This window comes from Anthonomus grandis, chromosome 17, assembly GCF_022605725.1.
Source record: "Anthonomus grandis grandis chromosome 17, icAntGran1.3, whole genome shotgun sequence".
NCBI lineage: Eukaryota > Metazoa > Arthropoda > Insecta > Coleoptera > Curculionidae > Anthonomus > Anthonomus grandis.
In genome coordinates, this window is record NC_065562.1 from 1,727,303 (window position 1) to 1,746,353 (window position 19,051).

Sequence of the window (19,051 nt, forward strand, 5' to 3'; positions counted from 1 at the left end):
AAGAAGTACCGCAAAGGGAAACAGACCCGGTAATAGAAAATACGGCTATAAAAATTTATATAAACAATAAAGAATTATTACGTATCCACTATTAAGATTCCTCGTCCCAAACACCCAATCCCACATCTATACAGTTCAAGAAATTAACTGTATCAGAGTCAAAATCGAACAGTTGGATACTTCCAAAAACAAACAAATTTCGCAGTGCCAGAGATGTCTTGAATGGGGACATTCCCTGCAGAATTGTGCTGCAAAGCCAAAATGCAGGAAGTGCGGGGGAGAGCACATCTCTAGCACTTGCGAAACTCCCATCCCCGAAGCCCAAGAACGTCCTAAATGTTGTAATTGCGGTGGAGAGCACTCACCCAAATACTTCCGTTGCCCCAAAAACCCCAACTTTATCAATTATCAAAGACAGTCCTACGCTCAAGCAATAAATTCTCGCCAAAATCTCATCCCTCCAGCTCATCCCAACTCTACCCAAAATCCCCAAGTCACCCAAAAAACTGTACCCCAAACACAACCTAGAACCCTCAATCCTTTATTGCAATTAATCCCTTTAACTGAAAATCCTGAAATCCTAAACCAAAAAACTGACATAATCCTAAACACCCTTATTAATAAAATTTCTGCCAACCCTCTCCTAAAAACCCTTTTTACCTAAACCCTTTCCCAAACTCAAAAGATGCAGGACGAAAACTCGGACACAAACATCCACCAACTGTCTATTCTGTCATGGAACACCAATTCGGTCTTTCCTAAAAGATTTGAATTGGCTGATTTCATGACAGAAAATGACATTGACATAGTTCTTCTGCAAGAAACTATGCTCAGACCCCACACAAACTGGACTATAACTAACTATAACATTTACAGAACAGACAGACCCTCGGACAGACAAGGGGGCGGCACAGCCATCCTAATTAAATCCAAAATTCCTCACCAAATCGCACAAAATCGCCTTACAAAATCCCTCCGGGGTAAAACAAAAACCCTTATCCCCCCATTTATAGTCCCCACCATGGAATTGTGTACTCGACGGAAGAAAAGGCATTAGCCTTTGCAGACTCCCTCGAGTCACAATTCCAGCTAAATCCTATCCCCCCATCCCTTTATGATCATGAACTGATCATAGAGAAAACATTCCGTCAAATTTCCCGTTCCCCAATAGATCCCAACTGCCCCATAAACCCAGCTACCATAGAAGAACTAAAAAACATTATTCACAACCTAAAAAATCCCCCGGCATTGACTCTATTTCCAACAAAATGATTAAAAACCTCCCCGAAAACATCCTCCTCTCCCTCCTAAATATTTATAACAACTCCCTAAAACACTGCTATTTCCCATCTCCCTGGAAATCGGCATCGGTAATTGTTATTCCCAAACCCGGAAAAAACCTTACTTTTCCCCAAAACTGGCGCCCCCCCCATAAGCCTTCTACCCACAATGGGCAAAATCCTTGAAAAAATAATCCTATCCCATATTGAATCCTTTTTAACTTCCCATCCAATTATCCCTGTGGAGCAATGTGGCTTTGTAAAAGGGCTCTCCACGGTTCACCAACTGTGCAGAGTCCAGCAAAGCCTCATTGACTCCCTAAACCGGACCCATTCCACCCTCATGCTAGCGCTGGACGTTGAAAAAGCGTTCGATCGTGTCTGGCACGAGGGGCTAATTCATAAAATGCATTCCTTTAACTTCCCATTAAAGATCACCAAAATTATCCTCTCTTTCCTAAATAAACGGCCCTTTCAGGTTAAAATAAACAATATTAACTCCCCTACCCGCAATATCAATGCAGGGGTTCCTCAAGGTTCACCTCTGTCCCCTATCCTATATAACATTTACCAAGCCGATTTACCAAAAACGCCCCGAACCCAAATAGCCCTTTACGCCGATGACACCTTGATCTATGCATCCTCAAAAAATCTTAAAACAATCCACTCCTATATCCAATCCCATATGAACCTTATCTCTGAGTGGTCTTGCCGATGGATGCCGATGGATCAAAATCAACGCAGATAAAACTGAAGCGATTTTGGTCTCCCGGAGGCGAGATCGCTCAATCCCTCCTATAAAAATCCATAACTCCCCGGTCCCATATAAAAATCAAATCAAATATTTGGGTTTTTACGTCGACCACAAAATATCCCTCAAACCCCATATAACAAAAACCCTTTCCATCGTTAACAGCTCCTTTAACGAACTTTATCCCCTATTAAACAAAAAAAGCCCCTTCTCCCTTAAAAACAAATTGCTCCTTTATACCCAAATTATAAGACCCAAACTCCTTTATGCCGCCCCATTGTTCATAAACTGCCCCAAGACCCACTTACAAAAGCTTCAAGTCTTTCAAAACAAAATATTAAGAATAATTACTGACGCCCCATGGTTCATTAGAACCGCCGACCTACACGCAGACCTAAACTTAGACACGATAAAACAACACTTAATAAAGACCCACACGAAATTCAAAGACAAACTCACAATCAATAGCGAAAGTTCTATAACGAACTTGCTAATAAAACCCAGACCAGACAAAGCATCTTTTGAGAATCTTTTTCCATACCAATGCCCACTACAAGCTCCTCCCATTCATCTTCCGTCCTAAACTCCGCCCCTTATCATCAGCACTTCAGTCCCGGATATAATCGACGCGCTAATTTACCTACCGCGCTTAACGGTCCGAACACCCATCGGACCGCATAAAACATAATGCACGTGTTTGTCGCGGATATGAATTGAGCTCTCTCAGCGTAAACACCACAGATGTATGAATCTTTTCTGTTTATTCTATTTAGCCGTTAATAAATAATATGTTAACTAAATAAACTTAACAGATTATAAATTAATATAAAAGAATATAAAAAAAATAATAATAATAAAATAAAATAAAATAAAATAAAATATAATAAAATAAATTAAAATAAAATAAAATAAAATAAAATAAAAAGTACTACTCTCTTGCCCTTTAACAGCTGCGAAGGCAGTAACCCGGCCTTCGCACTCCACTCCTTCCACACACACACCTCTCCCGCCCTCTCCATTGTTATTCCTGTCTCTCCCCCTATCCCCTTTTGCTCAGGAAGCAGAGCCATAAACAAAAAGATGCCTGCCTAAAGTCCATTAGCTGACATGTGACAGCAAGTCACGAAAAGGGCAACACCCACGCAAGGGTACGCCCGGTTGCAATGCCATGAATAAGAAGACGTCCCGACAGTCGATTCCCATGCTCCGCGCCTTACAAACCAAAGCACTCTGATGCGACCACATAAACAAAAGATAGGCGCCTAAATCTCGGAAAATAAATATTCAGAAGACCGGCAGGAGCCACGTAGCTAGACCGGAAAACACCAGTGCCAAGATGATGATATCGCATTTTCGGTTACAGTACCTTTTTGACCAGTCATAGTATTGCAACGTTGCCGGTTCACCTCGAACAGGAAAACTTAGAGTATTTTCAGGAAGGTGAAGACAAGGAGGTGATCTTAAATCGAGGAGGCAATTCCAAATGGGTCGCTTGGTTTAGAGTGTGTGAAAGGGACGATGGAAGACGACGACCGCTATATTACTCGGACATTCCGACAACCCATACGTGGACCAAGGGCGAATGGGTTGAAAAGAGAAGGTGCTTAGATAAGAGCATCGGACGGATCCAAGCCGTCTTTTCGACTCCGGGTAATAAGGAACAGTATTATTTGAGGATGATTTTATGTAATAGGCCAAGTATCGTTTCATTTCTTGATGCTCGAACTGTAAATAATGTTGTTTTATCTACTGTTAGGTCAGCTTGCGTTGCAATGAAGTTGATCGCCGATGATGAGGATGAAGGTGAACGTGCCTTGGAATGGACTGCCGCCAACATGAAAGCGTGACAACCTTTGGATTGTTGTACCTACACGGGGCGCTGAGAGACCGCCAACGCCTGATTAAGAGATATATTAAAAAGATAAGCAGCGACCTGGATAGACAAGCGCCGGCAGCTATAAACCCAATTACCCACCAAGGACAGAAGATCGATGATGCCACATTACAAAGGATGATGCTGATGCATCGGTACAAGTACGGTCTCCAGGAGGTACAACGTTTCGTGAGGGAGGGAGGAGAACCGACCGGCATGGGAAAGGATGGAATCACCGAGGCTACCGGTAAAACGATTACCCTTAACACCATATTAAATGAATTATAAAAATAAAAAAATATAAATCTAACACAAAATAAGTTTGCAAATATGGTGCATTTACAGGTATAGCGGCGACCCTATTGAAGCGAGAATCTACCGCACTCTCAACGTTTGGAATCCCGAGAAACAGGAGGGAGGATACGGGCGCCAACCAGATACTTTCGACGCTGCTCCAACAATCGGAGGCTGCCAAGGAGTTAAGGGAAGCAAAGTTAATCGTCATTGATGAGGCATTCATGTTGGCCAAATGGATGTTGGAGTTCATCGAGGAGACTTGTAGGAGCTTTAGTGAGGGTAGGAATAGACTGAGACCCTTTGGCGGAGGGACAGTACTACTGAGCGGCGACCCAAAGCAACTCCTTCCTGTGATCAAGGGACACAGTAAAACGGGCGCGGTACTGGAATTCATATAGCGGCATCGGCGTTATGGTCAAAAATGGAAAAGATGATTCTCACAGTCAACATGAGAGTCAAATCTGATGAAAAGGAATGGACGGAATGGATTTCCAGAGTTGGCTATGGAACGTAGATGCCGCCGCCGGATACTCAGGGACCGAGAAGAAAAGGGCAACGTAATTCAGAGGCGGCTATCGTTACCGCCGCGGATTAGGGAGTATTGAACACGGTGCTTTTTCTACCGAAAAATTTGTGAGTTAAAAATGATGATGAATTAATTGATTTTGTTTTTCAGGAACCATTTCGAGCAATAAGAGAGGAGGCGGCAACAACAACAACGGCAGCAGAAACAGAAGCGGTGGCTAAGAGGCTGCAAAAAAAAACTGTGAAAGGTGTCAGAGACGATAGGAAAAAGAGCTATCCTATGTCCGGTCAATAACCAAGTTTGGGAGATGAACGAGAAAATTATTGAAGTAAAGTTTCCGGACCCCTACAATATGCTACCAATCGCTTCGATCGCGAGTTATGTGCATGAACCGATTCCAATAAGTGTGCATATAAGCATTTATTTGTAGAATAAGCAGAATAGGGATTTATTATTTTACATTGTTTCTAGGTGGTTTTTAGATTTTATAGGAGTAGTACTAGCATAGAATAGGAACGATAATGTTATAATATTTAAGTTTAGTGAAAATAAAACTTTTTTAAAAAGCATACTGCTGGTTTGATTTTATAATTGGCGCTGCGAACAGGATTGTGCTACAAGTCTCTCTATCGTGTAACGTTGAGATTTGGTGTATTTTAATACCGTAAGCACAATTGAAGTTGTGGTAAACTTCAAGAACTCAAACTCAAGCTCCCTGCCGTTTGGTCTCTCTACTCTTCAGCATCAAGATCAACTGAGTAAGAAGCACAGGAAGAAGAAAGAAACTCCCTGGGGTGAAACTCTGGTAGTCATCCAATCTAAGAAGTATGTCGTTGAACTCTAAGATTTCAAGTAATTTTCCTGCAACCAGTAGGCTGACTTTGTAGAAGAAAAAGTTGTGAAAGTTGTTCAAGTTTTGTGAAGGTGATTTGTGAGAAAATTTGAAATGATGCTGGAATGGTTCGTCATATTCCTCATATAAGTAATCACTAAAATTGCCATTAATTTTATTTTTATTTATGTCTGTTAATCCTGAAAATTCATTTAAAAGTGTTTTATTATCGAATAGGAGAAAACTAGGCTTAAAAGCTAAGAAAAATAAAAATACCCTTGCACAAAAGCTAGAATCATATAAAGACAGATCTGATTTAAATTTAACCGAATTATTTGCAGATTTTAATCTTGACTCTTCTAACTCTAGTGAGACTAGAGAAAATAATCTTGTTTTAAGTAGTCTTTCTTAAGTATCTTCTATTGAAGAAGAGGAATCTGTAGAACATTTTCCTTTAATACAAAGTTATAAAACCACAAGCGAAATGGACGATCTGCGATCCTTTCTTAACATTTTACCAACTTTCTCTGGAAATCCAGAACATTTAGAATCTTTTATTTTTTCAATTAACGAATTTTATGAACTTTACTACAATGGAGAAGAAATTCAGAAAAAATTCGTGTTGACTGTTATACGCTCTAAGTTTAGCTAATTGATAATTCTAGAGATTTTTTGATGAGTAGGCCAGATCTCAAGACATGGGAAGAAATTAAGGTAGCTCTAAGGAAAAAATATGGTGATCCAATAGGTTATCAAACTTTGCTTTAACAACTTAATTATATTAATAAAGATAGAAACGAACATTTACTAGATTTTGTACAAAGACTTAAACTGTTTGTGCAAAGAATTAACTGTAAAATTCAAAGTCAAAATATTGACAATAATTCTAATTAACTTAAATGTCCAATGTCCCCGAGTCGTTAAAAACGATGTTACTCATTCAAAACCCCGATAATTTAGATGCCGCACTTGTACATGTTACAAACTACAATTTAATCGAATCACAGATTAATTTAAAAAACCAAACTACACATAGACACCAAAACCCACAGCAAAACACGACTCTCACCACAACCCACATTTTAAACAAAAACACCATAACCATAAGAATCAGCAACACCCACAACAAACTAATTTTAAAAATCAACCCTTTCCGTCTCAACCCGTTAATGTACAGCCTAGACCATAGACATATAAATAAGGAGAGACGCAACTGTTTACATTTTCGGCCGCACATACATCTTTTTAGCAACAAAGCAACGTTGCCCGCCTTCTAAAAACGTCCTAGTATCCATTTACGCGGTACTCTAAAACGTCGATAAATATTTCGTTTACAGATAACGACTTGACAACATAGCGCGGTCGTCACTCCTCCCCTTCGTAATAAAATTTAGGGTTTCATTCATGTTTGGCGTTGCAGTGTTGCTTTGTGTTTTGTTTCCCTTTTAGTGTTTTTTCGTGATATTTGACATTTTTATATTAAAAAAACTATTGAAAAACAATTTGTGATGGTTCGGCAGTGTGTAGTTTGCAAAAAAATGGACTTTTCTGATCCAGAACTTATATTTCGGAGGTAAGTGAAATCCCGTTCGTCGCCATTATCTTTTTTCTCAATGCCGTAACAGTGACGTGCCTACCAACTCTTTATTTATTGAATTTTAAAAATGAGAAATTTACATGAAATTTAGTATTGCCAATTATAAGCTATATAATTTATAATGATTAAAAAAAAACATATTTCAAGGGTATATACTTAGTAAATAGCTCTTTATATAAATAATAAATATTTTTTATGATTCATGACTTTTTAAGTTAACATCAACCTTTATTTAATTTCATTGATATTCCTACTTATATTACCCTAATTCTTGGTAAAATATTAATTATTGTTATTAAGTAATTCCATATTGCACTAGATTGTCAAAATTGTTTATAGTTGGTATACATGACAAACAAAACAAATAAATTGTCATTATAATAATTATTATAATAGCTATTAAAGGTTGTTTTTTTCTTTTCCCATTTTAGGTTTCCTATAAATTTGGAAAGGAGGGAGAGGTGGTCTTTAATTTTGGGTCTATGTAATCAGGCAATTACAAAGTACTCCCATATTTGTTCACGCCATTTTGATCCTAGTGATATCATGATCACACAAATAACAGGCCGAAAGCAAATTAGGCCAAATGCTGACCCTCAGTTTCATCCTTTGATTTTCTTGGATCCTCCATCTTGCAGGTACATATTTTATATAAATAGGACATAATATACCTATACAATTCAAACTTTTCCTATACCTAATATATTGTTTATAAAACTATTAAATTACTTAATATTATAAAACATGAAATATGATTTTTAGCTCCGATTCCAGTGTTATGGAGACACCTCCAAAAAAGTTTTCTGAATCCAATGCGTAAGTACTATTTCTTGCTTAAGGCTATTTTATATAAATATTTTAATTTTTAGTGCTGATTGGGAAACTTTTTCCAATGCTGTCGAAAATAATACTAACCCAAGTAGTCTTCCAAATATTGAATCTTTTAATTCGTAAGTATGGTTTTGGTTGTCTTGATTTCTATTTATGGGGGCGGTTAAAGGACATTGTATTTCAGACTCAGCCTACGACTAGAGAAGATATGAAAAACCGCATTCGTAATGCAATACATACCATACCGAGAGCCGAAATTGAAGCTGCAGTTCTATCTACCCATGAGAGGCTTCAGCAATGCATAGAGCGTGATGGTCAGCATTTCGAGCATTTACGGGGGCATTAAAACCCTTTCTTTTTAAAATCGGTCCTTTATAGGGCCACAACTTACATTATAAAAGAAATTCGAAATAAACTATTTTGTAGTTCTTATAAATATTAAGGGATTTCCATATAAAATTTTCTTTGGCCTAAATTTTAGGTTAGGATGAAGATATTAAGATGCGGTTTTCGCAAGCATATTTAGGCGTCATTAAGCTATTTTTTTGTATAAAAAAATTTATACCATTGCATTTAAGTTTTTTGAGAAAATTAGTCATTTGTGTCAGAAAGCCGAAAAAGCCCTCTAGCGGCGAGATGTAAAACTAAAAAAACATGAAATATAATAATATTCGTAGCTTAATAATAGCTCTTTTCAACTAGCCCAAGTTTGATAAAATCGGCTAAGGCGTTTTTAGTATACAGGGTGTGTTTTAAGCCAACTTTTGAACACCCTCCACCACTTTATTTTTAGAGATACAGCAAAACTATTCAAATAAAAAAGGTTCGGATTAGTCTCTACTTTAATAATCAGCTATTTTTTTGTTAGGTTAATTCAGCAAAATTTACAGAAACATCAGTTTTCTAGATTCAAGATTGCAGTTGCGCCCCCTAGCGGCCATTTTAGAAACTTGAAAATATTTTCCAGGTCATTTTCTTGGCCATTTTAGTAATAAATTTTTTTATCGCAAGCTTCTACGATGAATAGTTTCCCAGATACAGTACCTCGCATTCTTATTTGGCCACCCTGTACATATATAAATAATTTCTTTTTGTTTTAGTAAGTTGCCTACATTTATATTTTCGTTTTTACGTGCTTCATAATTTGTATATTTTAAGTAGAAAATAAAATGTTACAGTACAAATTGTATTTTATTTTTTTATATTCCGGTTTGGATCTTAAAGATATTCTGACCTATAATAATAAAATCTTATTAGTAATAACTTTTAGACGCCTTTATACGAATAGCTTTAAATATGTTATATCGCATGTCACGTGATGTGATATGTAAATATGTATGTAATTGAACGTCTAATTTTCTTAACAAAGCATCTATTAAGATTCTATCTTTATAGCAATCAAATATAATTGCCGTAGCTATTTTTTTTGTAATCGTAAAAATCTACCATATAATGACAGATTTTTAACAAACAAATCCATTAAACTAAAAATACAACAAATAACAAAATGGTAATGGCAAGTGGCATGTTTTTGTTAATAAATATCCAAAATATTAAAGATACAAAAAGGCTTCAATAAACTAAACATTTTTAAGAATATAATAATTATGTACCTATGTATTATAACCAACCGGGTAATATACGTAAATTTTTTTAATGTTTCGTATGTAATTAAATAAGAAAAAGATATCTACAATCTTTACCATCGCTAATTAATTTCATAAAATATTTTAATATAAATATTTTTGATTACACCAATTTTTAATTTTTTTAACGGTTACGCCACTGGGCGACGCCGACGAAATATAGCCGACTGATATGAAATATTTTTGGACTGCCAGATGATGTCATTACGTCTTTCTCCTTTTATTAGTGACAGACGGAGAAGCCAATATCGCCGGCTCATATGGCGGGCGCATCTGATTGCACTCGTAGATACGTGACTCGTTTGATGCGATGTTGACGGTTTTCTGGCGGTCTCTCTCTTCTCTGTCTCTGTTCCGCTTACGTTAAAACATAAAGACATGCTTGATCGTCAACAAACCGAATTTATGAATGAAACGTGTTGTCTCCCCTTATTTATATGTCTATGGCCTAGACCCATAAAATAGCATTTTCCGACAAACGCCGAAGTTTTTGGTCAACAAAAAAATGTTTTTGCCCCTCAAAGAGACTTTAATCCAAGGCACTTGCCGAAACCAACCCCAATGTCGGTACAATCTGCAGGACCCTCTCGAATGTATCAACACCGTCTATAGATTACAACAAGTCAGACCACTTCCTATACCGCCCGTGTTAAAGCAAAATTGACCTTGAATCCCGCTGTTTGCTGCGTACGAGCGTTTACCAGGGTTTATCGTAAATATCGATGAAAGCAAATTCTGAGGCGCGCTGATTATTTTTATACGAGGAGTATTCATAAGAAGTATTTTAAGTCATAAAATAAGAACTTTTTTTATAGGACTGGAATAGAATGTGTTTATATGACAGTGTTTCTTAATTATTAACGTTTATACACATTTTTTATATTAGCTTCACTTCTTTGCCTTTATGTAGCAATGTTTGTATGTATGTATATAACAAATCTAAGAATTCTATTTAAACTATAACTTCTACTTGTCAGATTGTTTTCAAATTTTGTAGCTTGGCTTTCGATAACAAGGACAGTTTTTAAAATGTTTTTGAGTTTCCCTTTTCTAAAATTGGTGTATCTAGAAGTTTTGATCAGTTCAATGAATTTGAACTTTTAAATAAATTGGAAGCGTTTAATATGGCGGATTCAAAATGGCTGCCTTTTAAGTCAAATATAATATATAAAAAGTGAATTTGAAGAAAACCTTACTTGTTGAATTGTTTAAATTTGCTACATTTTTAGGGGTCTTATCAAAAAATACAAGTTTTTACTTAATATTTGTTGAAATTTTAGAGATGAATATTCAAAAAATAAATCTAAAGTTAAAATAAATAAACAATTAAAAAACACATTTAAACGCACTAAAAAATATAAAATAATTTAAATACGGTATGGGTTATTTTAATTTTTGAATTAGGTCGTTTTAAAAATACAAAAGCGCAAAAGAATAACAAACATTATTATAACAATATTATAAAAACAACAATTATCATAATAAGCGCTAAATAAGTAGTGTGTTAAATTATATACTTTGTATTCATTTGTGGATATAGTAAATATATATAAAATATGTTAAAATATCAAAATTTACCGGGTCTTAAACGCCGACATTGGTGACCGACAAAAAGAAGTGGGGTATGTTGGTTTGGGATAATAGGTTGTAAAATCGGCTAAAACTATTCCAGTAACATTAGGGGGAGAAAATAAATAATAAACTATTTTTTAAGATTGTAATGCTTTTATGTAAAACACAAAATACAGAACAAAATATTTAACATATAGGGATGAAATACATACTACTTTATTATTGGGTAATTATATTTATACAAGTAGTATGTAACCAAATTATTGTCTAAAACGCTACAAGCAAAAACTCTCTCGCGAAACGGATGCACACAAGTTAACGTACTTACGAAAACTAAACCTGGGTTCTACCCAGCCGATGCATGGCGAGGTGAGCAACGGGGGGTGTGGCAATCGATTTCAGGGCCGCTCGAGTGGTCTGACGTGTTGTAATCTATAGACGGTGGTATCAACAAGTGCAACAAAGGCCCTATAGAAGTCATTTTCAACCCGCCGGGGCTAGAAACTTTGCTTCCCAAGAATTAAGTAATTTAGAATGTAATTATGATCCATCAGCAGGTTAATATTTTGATGAATATTATGATGAATCCTTGTCGTATGATGGTGAGCAACAGGAAACGCCTGTCATGCAAGAAGCAAACTTTATTCCCCCTAATTGTCTGGGTGGGTTAAATCTTGAAAATTTTCAAGAAATAGCCTCTATCAACCTAAATAATATTGCCCAAAAAGTCGAATTGCCGTATTTCTTTTTGCCCTAAATGCAAATTACTGTTCTGATTGACTCAGGAGCGTCTGAATCAATAATGAACCCCAATGTTGCAAATTTGTTCCCTGATTTATTATTTCATGAAGCCTTTGAAGTAACTGCGTGCAAAAAGACTTGAAAATTGCAATATTAACATTCCCCTTTTAAAAGAAATTGGAATTAGTACACCCCTAAAAATGCGTGTTCTTAATTGGCACAACGATTTTAACACACTAATAGGCACTAAAGATTTAAAAAAATTAAATGCCATTTTAGATTATCAAAATAAACGTCTTACGCTTCAAAACAACAAGAAAATTCAATTTTCACTTTCGTATAATAAGCCTCTTAGTCAACCAATTGAAAATATTAGTAGCAATGCCCTTAACATCCCTGTAAATCTTGAAAATGGAGATGCTATTCTGCCCTCTTTTCAGATTAATAATAAAGTTGTAATCCCAGATAGTTTAATAATGGTTAAAGATGGATTTTGTAAAATCCTAAATCCACTCCCAACCATAATATTGAATTTGAACAACGATTGAGAGTTATTCCTAAAGAACATTTTGAAATAACGGATTCCCCCGCGTAAAATAAGTCTATTAATATTTCTAGCTAATTGCGATTAGGCCATCTTAATGATTTAAAAAAAAGCAAAATTGTCCCCTTGTGTCAAGAATTTAAAGATGTCATGTATTCAGAAGACTGTGACTTCACTTTTACTAGCCAAACTAAACATCATATTCGTACCACGAATGATCTCCCTATATATGCTAAATCTTTTCGTCACCCTCCAGCCATGTTGCCTGAAATTCAAAAACAGATTCAAAAGCTTTTAGACAGCAAAATCGTTAGGCCATCGATTTCCCCTTACTCCGCCCCTGTCTGGATTGTTCCAAAAAAGGCTGATGCTTCTGGTAAGAAAAAATTCCGCATGGTAATCGATTATCGCAAGTTAAACGATGCCACCATTGAAAATAAATATCCCTTGCCTGTCATAACCGAAATCTTGGATAATCTTGGAAAATGTAGTTATTTTACTACCCTTGACCTAGCTCAAGGTTTTCACCAAATCGAAATGAGCCCTGATTCCATTGAAAAGACCGCATTTACTGTCAATAATGAACATTTTTAGTATTTAGGGATGCCTTTTGGCCTGAAAAACGCTCCTGCCACATTCCAAAGAATGATGGACGAAGTCTTGCGTGATTTCCTTTACAAATTTTATTTTGTATATATCTATGACGTAATTTTTTCGAAATCTCTTGCTGAGCACATCGATCATATTAGAAAAATCCTCAAAAGGCTCCGGGAAGTGAATCTTAAAGTACAATTAGAAAAATCCGTTTTTGTTCAAAGAAGTTGCCTTTTTAAGTCATATTATAACTCTTGAAGGCATGAAACCAAATCCTTCAAAAATTCATACCATCGAAAGATATCCTATGCCTAAAACCCCTAAGGAGATAAAATCATTTTTGGGACTTATTGGTTATTATCGTAGGTTTATTAAAAATTTCTCGATAATAACATTCCCAATAACAAAATGTCTAAGGAAAGATCATAAAAAATTTATTGGTAATCTAGAGTACCAGGAAGCTTTCATCAAATGCAAAGAGTTAATTACTAACTCTCCTGTACTCGCATACCCCGACTTTACGAAAACGTTTCATCTTACTACTGACGCCTCTTATATAGCCCTTGGTAGCGTACTTTCCCAGAATGATCATATCATTGCATATTACTCCAGAACCTTGAATTCTGCTGAGCGAAATTATTCTACCATCGAGAAAGAGCTCCTAGCTATTATTGAGTCCACCAAACATTTTCGCCCTTATTTATATGGCCAAAAGTTTATCATAGAAACGGATCACAACCCTCTTGTGTGGTTGTCAAAGATTAAAGAGCCGCATTCTCGCCTAATCCGATGGAAATTAAAATTAGGTGAATTTGATTTCGAAATCAAATATAAAAAAGGTAAAAAACTTCGTCGCCGATGCTCTATCACGGGTCGACATAAATGTCCTCGAGAAAAACAAGTCAATAGCCCCTATAACCGACGAAACAGTAGCAAATCTCGCCGATTTTGATCTCGCTGACTTTGCACTCAACGAACGTTATAACGAGCTTATCTCCGAAACTCTTGACCAACCTCAACAAAATGTCGATAACCCTAGATAAAATGACCCCGACTCTAATGCCACAGTACACTCTAATAATGACACAGAAGGTAAATATTTACCCATTTCTGAACTCCCCGTAAATTATTCCTCCTCACCTCTAATTATAGAATTGGGAAATAATTTTGTACATAAATACACTAAACCTTTTAAAAAGAATCATCATTTTGTCAAAGTAGACAAAAATAATCTTGCAGATAATTTTAGTAAGATTTTAAAGGAAATAATTAGACCAGATATAAATATTGTTATTTTTATCCCAAACTCCGATTTAAAATAAGAATTTCAGAAATATGTTGCCGCCAACCTAAACGGTTCCGCAAAGCTTTATATTTCAAACAGTTATTTAATTGATATAGAGAACCAAGATCAGCAACAAGATATAATTTCTGAATATCACCAAAAAAATCATAATGGCATAACAGAAACCTATAATCAAATAAAACTTAAGTATTATTGGCCTCAAATGCGAGAAACGATTACTACCCTAATTAATACCTGTGAAATCTGTTTACAGAATAAATATGAAAGACATCCATATAAAATCAATTATGAAGGCCCTTTACTCGCAGAAAACCCATTTAAGACCCTACATATGGATTTATTTCAATTTTCTAATTGTTATTTTTTAACAATTATTGATTCCTTTTCTAAATATGCCCAAGCATATTATATTTCTGATAAAAATGCTACGACCGTTGTAAATAAATTAAGTCACTACTTTTCTCATCATAATGTACCGAAGAAAATAGTCGATAGAGGTTCAGAATTTAAAAATCGTTTATTTCAAGAATTTTGTGAGCTTTTTTATATTGAAGTACACTACACTACATCTGGCAACTCCATATCTAACAGCCCCATTGAAAGACTACATTCTACCCTTCTCGAAAAACTCAGAACTTAAAAAATAAACCCTGAGGAAACCCCGCAAAATCTGATGATTTCAGCAGTTTTAGTATACAATCAGAGAATTCATTCTACTACAGGTTTTTCACCTTTTTCGTTACTCTATGGCCCATACCCTAACGAACTTCACATAAACAATGTTTTGATAATTTACGAACAATATAGTGAAAAACGAAAAAACGAATTAATCCCCAAAAAGTTTATGAGCAAACTCACAAAACACAATCCAAAAATACTCAAAAACAAAATAGAAACTCCAGCCCCATACCTGAACTTTCAGAAGGCCAAATTGTGTACAGAAAAAATCCCTATAGGAATAAGATGAACCCCTCATTTATCCCTACGAAAATTAAGACTATTAAGAAAAAACGCTTTTACTGAACTATCAAAAAAGAAACCTGTAGTTGGTCATATTAGGAAACATAAGAGATTAAGGAAAAATCCTTCATCTTTACAGCGTAACCCGACTTCCCAGGATCAACCTTCTACAAGTCGACCCCCTGATGCCGAATAATGGATTCTTTATAGAAAAAATCGTCCCTACTATGACATTAAATCATTATCATAGTACTTATGTATATTTTAATCTCACTAGTATTAAGTTTACTTTAGCGGGATTACCTTCTAATTTGTTTATATTTAATCATCTTACCGATAAGTATCATAATACCTTAAATTTGCTATTTTTGCAAGCCAATAAAGAATAAAATAACACATACGATTCTTATGAAAAATTAAGTTCGTTTAATTCTTTAGTTCGCAAAAAACGCGGATTGGTAAACCTTCTTGGAAGCATAAATACATTAAATTCATTACTGGCAATTTAGATAATGATGACTTAGAGACTATAAACCAACATATACAAATCTTGAAAAGTAATCAGATTAATTCCATGCATAAGATTAAAGTCCAACTAAGTTCATTCGCCGGTCATATAACTGCTAGATTCCAGGAAAATGTAAATATAGTAAATAAAAATTCAGAGAAACTTAAAGCTAATATAGATGTTTTAAACGGCACCATTAGGCTTTTAGTTGAAATGCAGAATCAAATTCTGCAAATTAAAAATATACACTCTTACTTAGAAAAATTATTACGCACGCTAACTTTTGCCCATTTAGAAAGCCTAGATCTTGAAATTTTAAATACTAAAGAAATACATGAAATTTGGAAGTATTTAGAAGTTCAATATCCTAAAAATTTATTATCGCCGATAAGACATATTACCGAACTGACATTATATTTGTAAGACTGGATTAATTTTATCCGACGACATGGCAATTCTAGTGATTAAGATCCCCATTTTTGGAACAAAAACATGTAACCTACAAATTGTATACCCCATTCCTTCATCAAATAACACTATTTTAGTGAGCCCTAGTAGTCTCTTGTAACAATTTATGGTATAAAAAGTGTTTAGAGATTAATACGAATTGGATATGTATGGATCCAATTATTAATTGTTGTAATTTGTTAACAGACTGTACATTTGCAAAGATAAACAACAACTATCAAGTTCACACGTTAACCTATAATAAGGCTCTATTATTTTGTACAAAATCCCCTGAAACTATTTTTGAAAATTGTTTTCAGTTTGTAAAATATAATTTAACGGGATGTTCGCATATTCAAAGCCAATGTAATGTAATTATAATTATATACCTATTGGTCAGCATAAGTATTCATTACAATCAAATAATTTGAGCATTAAAAATGTTGAAATTGAAAATTCTGTTTTAGATTCAAATGTTTATTTAAATTTACAACTTAAGCATTTAATGTATCCTAAAAAAATCCAGGAAGATCTTAGGGAACCAATTGTATTTAAAGACTCTGTTCCAGAAAAAAGCCATGTAATTAGCACTTCTGTTTTATTCCTAATTCTTGTAATAGTTATTATAGTTATAACTTATTTGTGGCAACAAAAACATAAGGCGATTCCTCTGAAGACGCTCCAGGATATTATCAACGAGGACGTTAAAGAATCTTAAGGGAGGGGGAGTTATGTGCATGAACCGATTCCAATAAGTGTGCATATAAGTATATATTCGTTGAATAAGCAGAATAGGCATTTATTATTTTACATTGTTTCTAGGTGGTTTTTAGATTTTATAGGAGTAGTACTAGCATAGATTGGGAACGATAATGTTATAATATTTAAGTTTAGTTAAAATAAAACTTTTTTAAAAAGCATACTGCTGGTTTGAGTTTATAATTCGCGACTCCGACTATAGGGATCTAGATAATCCGCTACGACAAGATGTCACCAATGAGCTGTTGGAGGATTTAGACCTGGCCACGTTACCTCCGCATGCGTTAAGGCTGAAAGTGGGATGCGTGGTAATGCTGATAGTGAATTTAAATGTCAAGCGTGGTCTTTGTAACGGTCAGCGTATGATCGTACGTGATCTGCAGGATGACGTGCTCATGTGTTCTATCGCGAGCGGACAATGTCAAGGGCAAAAAGTTGCTCTACCCCGGAAGGAGTTCGTGGAGGACTGCGAATCCACCGGAATGCCGGGCAACTTAAGCCGCAAACAATTTCCCATCAAATTAGCACACGCGATCACCATCAATAAGGCACAAGGACAAACACTTGACATGGTAGGAATTTACTTGGGCTTACCGTGCTTCACTTATGGACAGCTTTATGTAGCGTTGTCACGAGTCAGGACGAAAAATTCCATAAAGCTTAGCATCGTGGACGGACCGAAGCAAGGTCGACCACATAAGGATTGCATAAAAAGTAATCCTATTTATACAAGAAATATTGTGTACAGTGAGTTTTTGGAAAAGGTATTATGTATTAGCAAATAATTAGTAATTATTAATTATGAATAGGGGAACTACGGATAAAATAACATATATGGACAAAATGACGTATAACCATTATTTCATAATTCGTGCCATTTACCACCCTACCGACTAGTATGTCACGTGCTCCAAACGATTGGCGATCACCTGCGAAGCGGGCAATATTCAGAATTCAGTTAGGCGGAGGCAGTCGTATAGTGAACGTATATGGTGTTCGAAAATTTTCCACGTGTGAATTTGTTTTTCGATTTTTTGGTAAGTTTTCATTATTTAGTCAATTGATTTTGTTGTAAATCAATGCTCTATTGTGTATTGTAAGACATAAATCCATTACTTTGGTAAATACATAACATTTATTGTTCAATTTCAATATTAAATTGTTAAGTTTTCAATATGGACAAAATGACATAGTATGTCATTTTGTCCGTTATAATTTAACACGCTAAAAATTATTATTATATTTATTCGCTTACAGGTAACAGTGCTAGTATGACGCGCGACTATAAAAGAAAAACCAATTGGCAATCTTGGAGTGACCTGTCCATGAAAAATGCAATCGAGGCTGTTCAGCAAAATAAAATAGGTTAGCTTTTAGCATCTAAGACGTTTGGTGTTCCTCAGGCGACACTTAGACGACATGCATTAGGAAAGAACAAATCATTAAATGCCACTGATAAAGGATTAGGCAGATTCAAACCTACTTTTCCCCCTGAAATTGAAAGGCAGCTAGTTAATCATTTAAAACTACTACTTTTTGGTTTAACTCGTAAAGACGTTCAAAACTTAGCTTAAAAAATAAAAATAAATTTGCCCATATAGCAAAAAATAAATTTGCCCATATAGAAAAACAAAGAGCTGGCCAAGAATGGCTAACCGGATTTTTAAATAGGAATAAAGATATTTCAGTACGCAAACCAGAACCGACTTCAGCGGCTAGGACTCAGGCGTTTAATAAACCGCAGGTTGAGAAATTGTTTAGGGCATATCAAGAACTGTTGGATACACACAACTTTTCACCGGATAGAATTTAAAATATGGATGAATCGGGTCTGTCCACGGTTCAGAGACCACAGAAAATTTTAGCAACAGCTGGTCGGAAGCAAGTCGGATGCTTAACAAGTGCTGAGCGTGGATCTCATGTTAGTGCTGTTTGTTGCATGAATGCAACAGGCTCTTATATTCCACCATGTTTAATATTCCCGAGG

The 19,051-nt window shown here is 35.4% G+C and overlaps 1 protein-coding gene across 1 annotated transcript; it reads left to right on the forward strand.

The window, feature by feature from the left end:
• Positions 1-4,675: 4,675 nt before the first annotated feature.
• On the forward strand, positions 4,676-17,888 carry LOC126746573 (ATP-dependent DNA helicase PIF1-like). Its single transcript, XM_050454877.1, has 3 exons — positions 4,676-4,758; positions 17,267-17,828; positions 17,874-17,888. Exons 1-3 carry the CDS (start codon positions 4,676-4,678, stop codon positions 17,886-17,888), a joined length of 660 nt encoding a protein of 219 aa, XP_050310834.1.
• Positions 17,889-19,051: the final 1,163 nt, after the last annotated feature.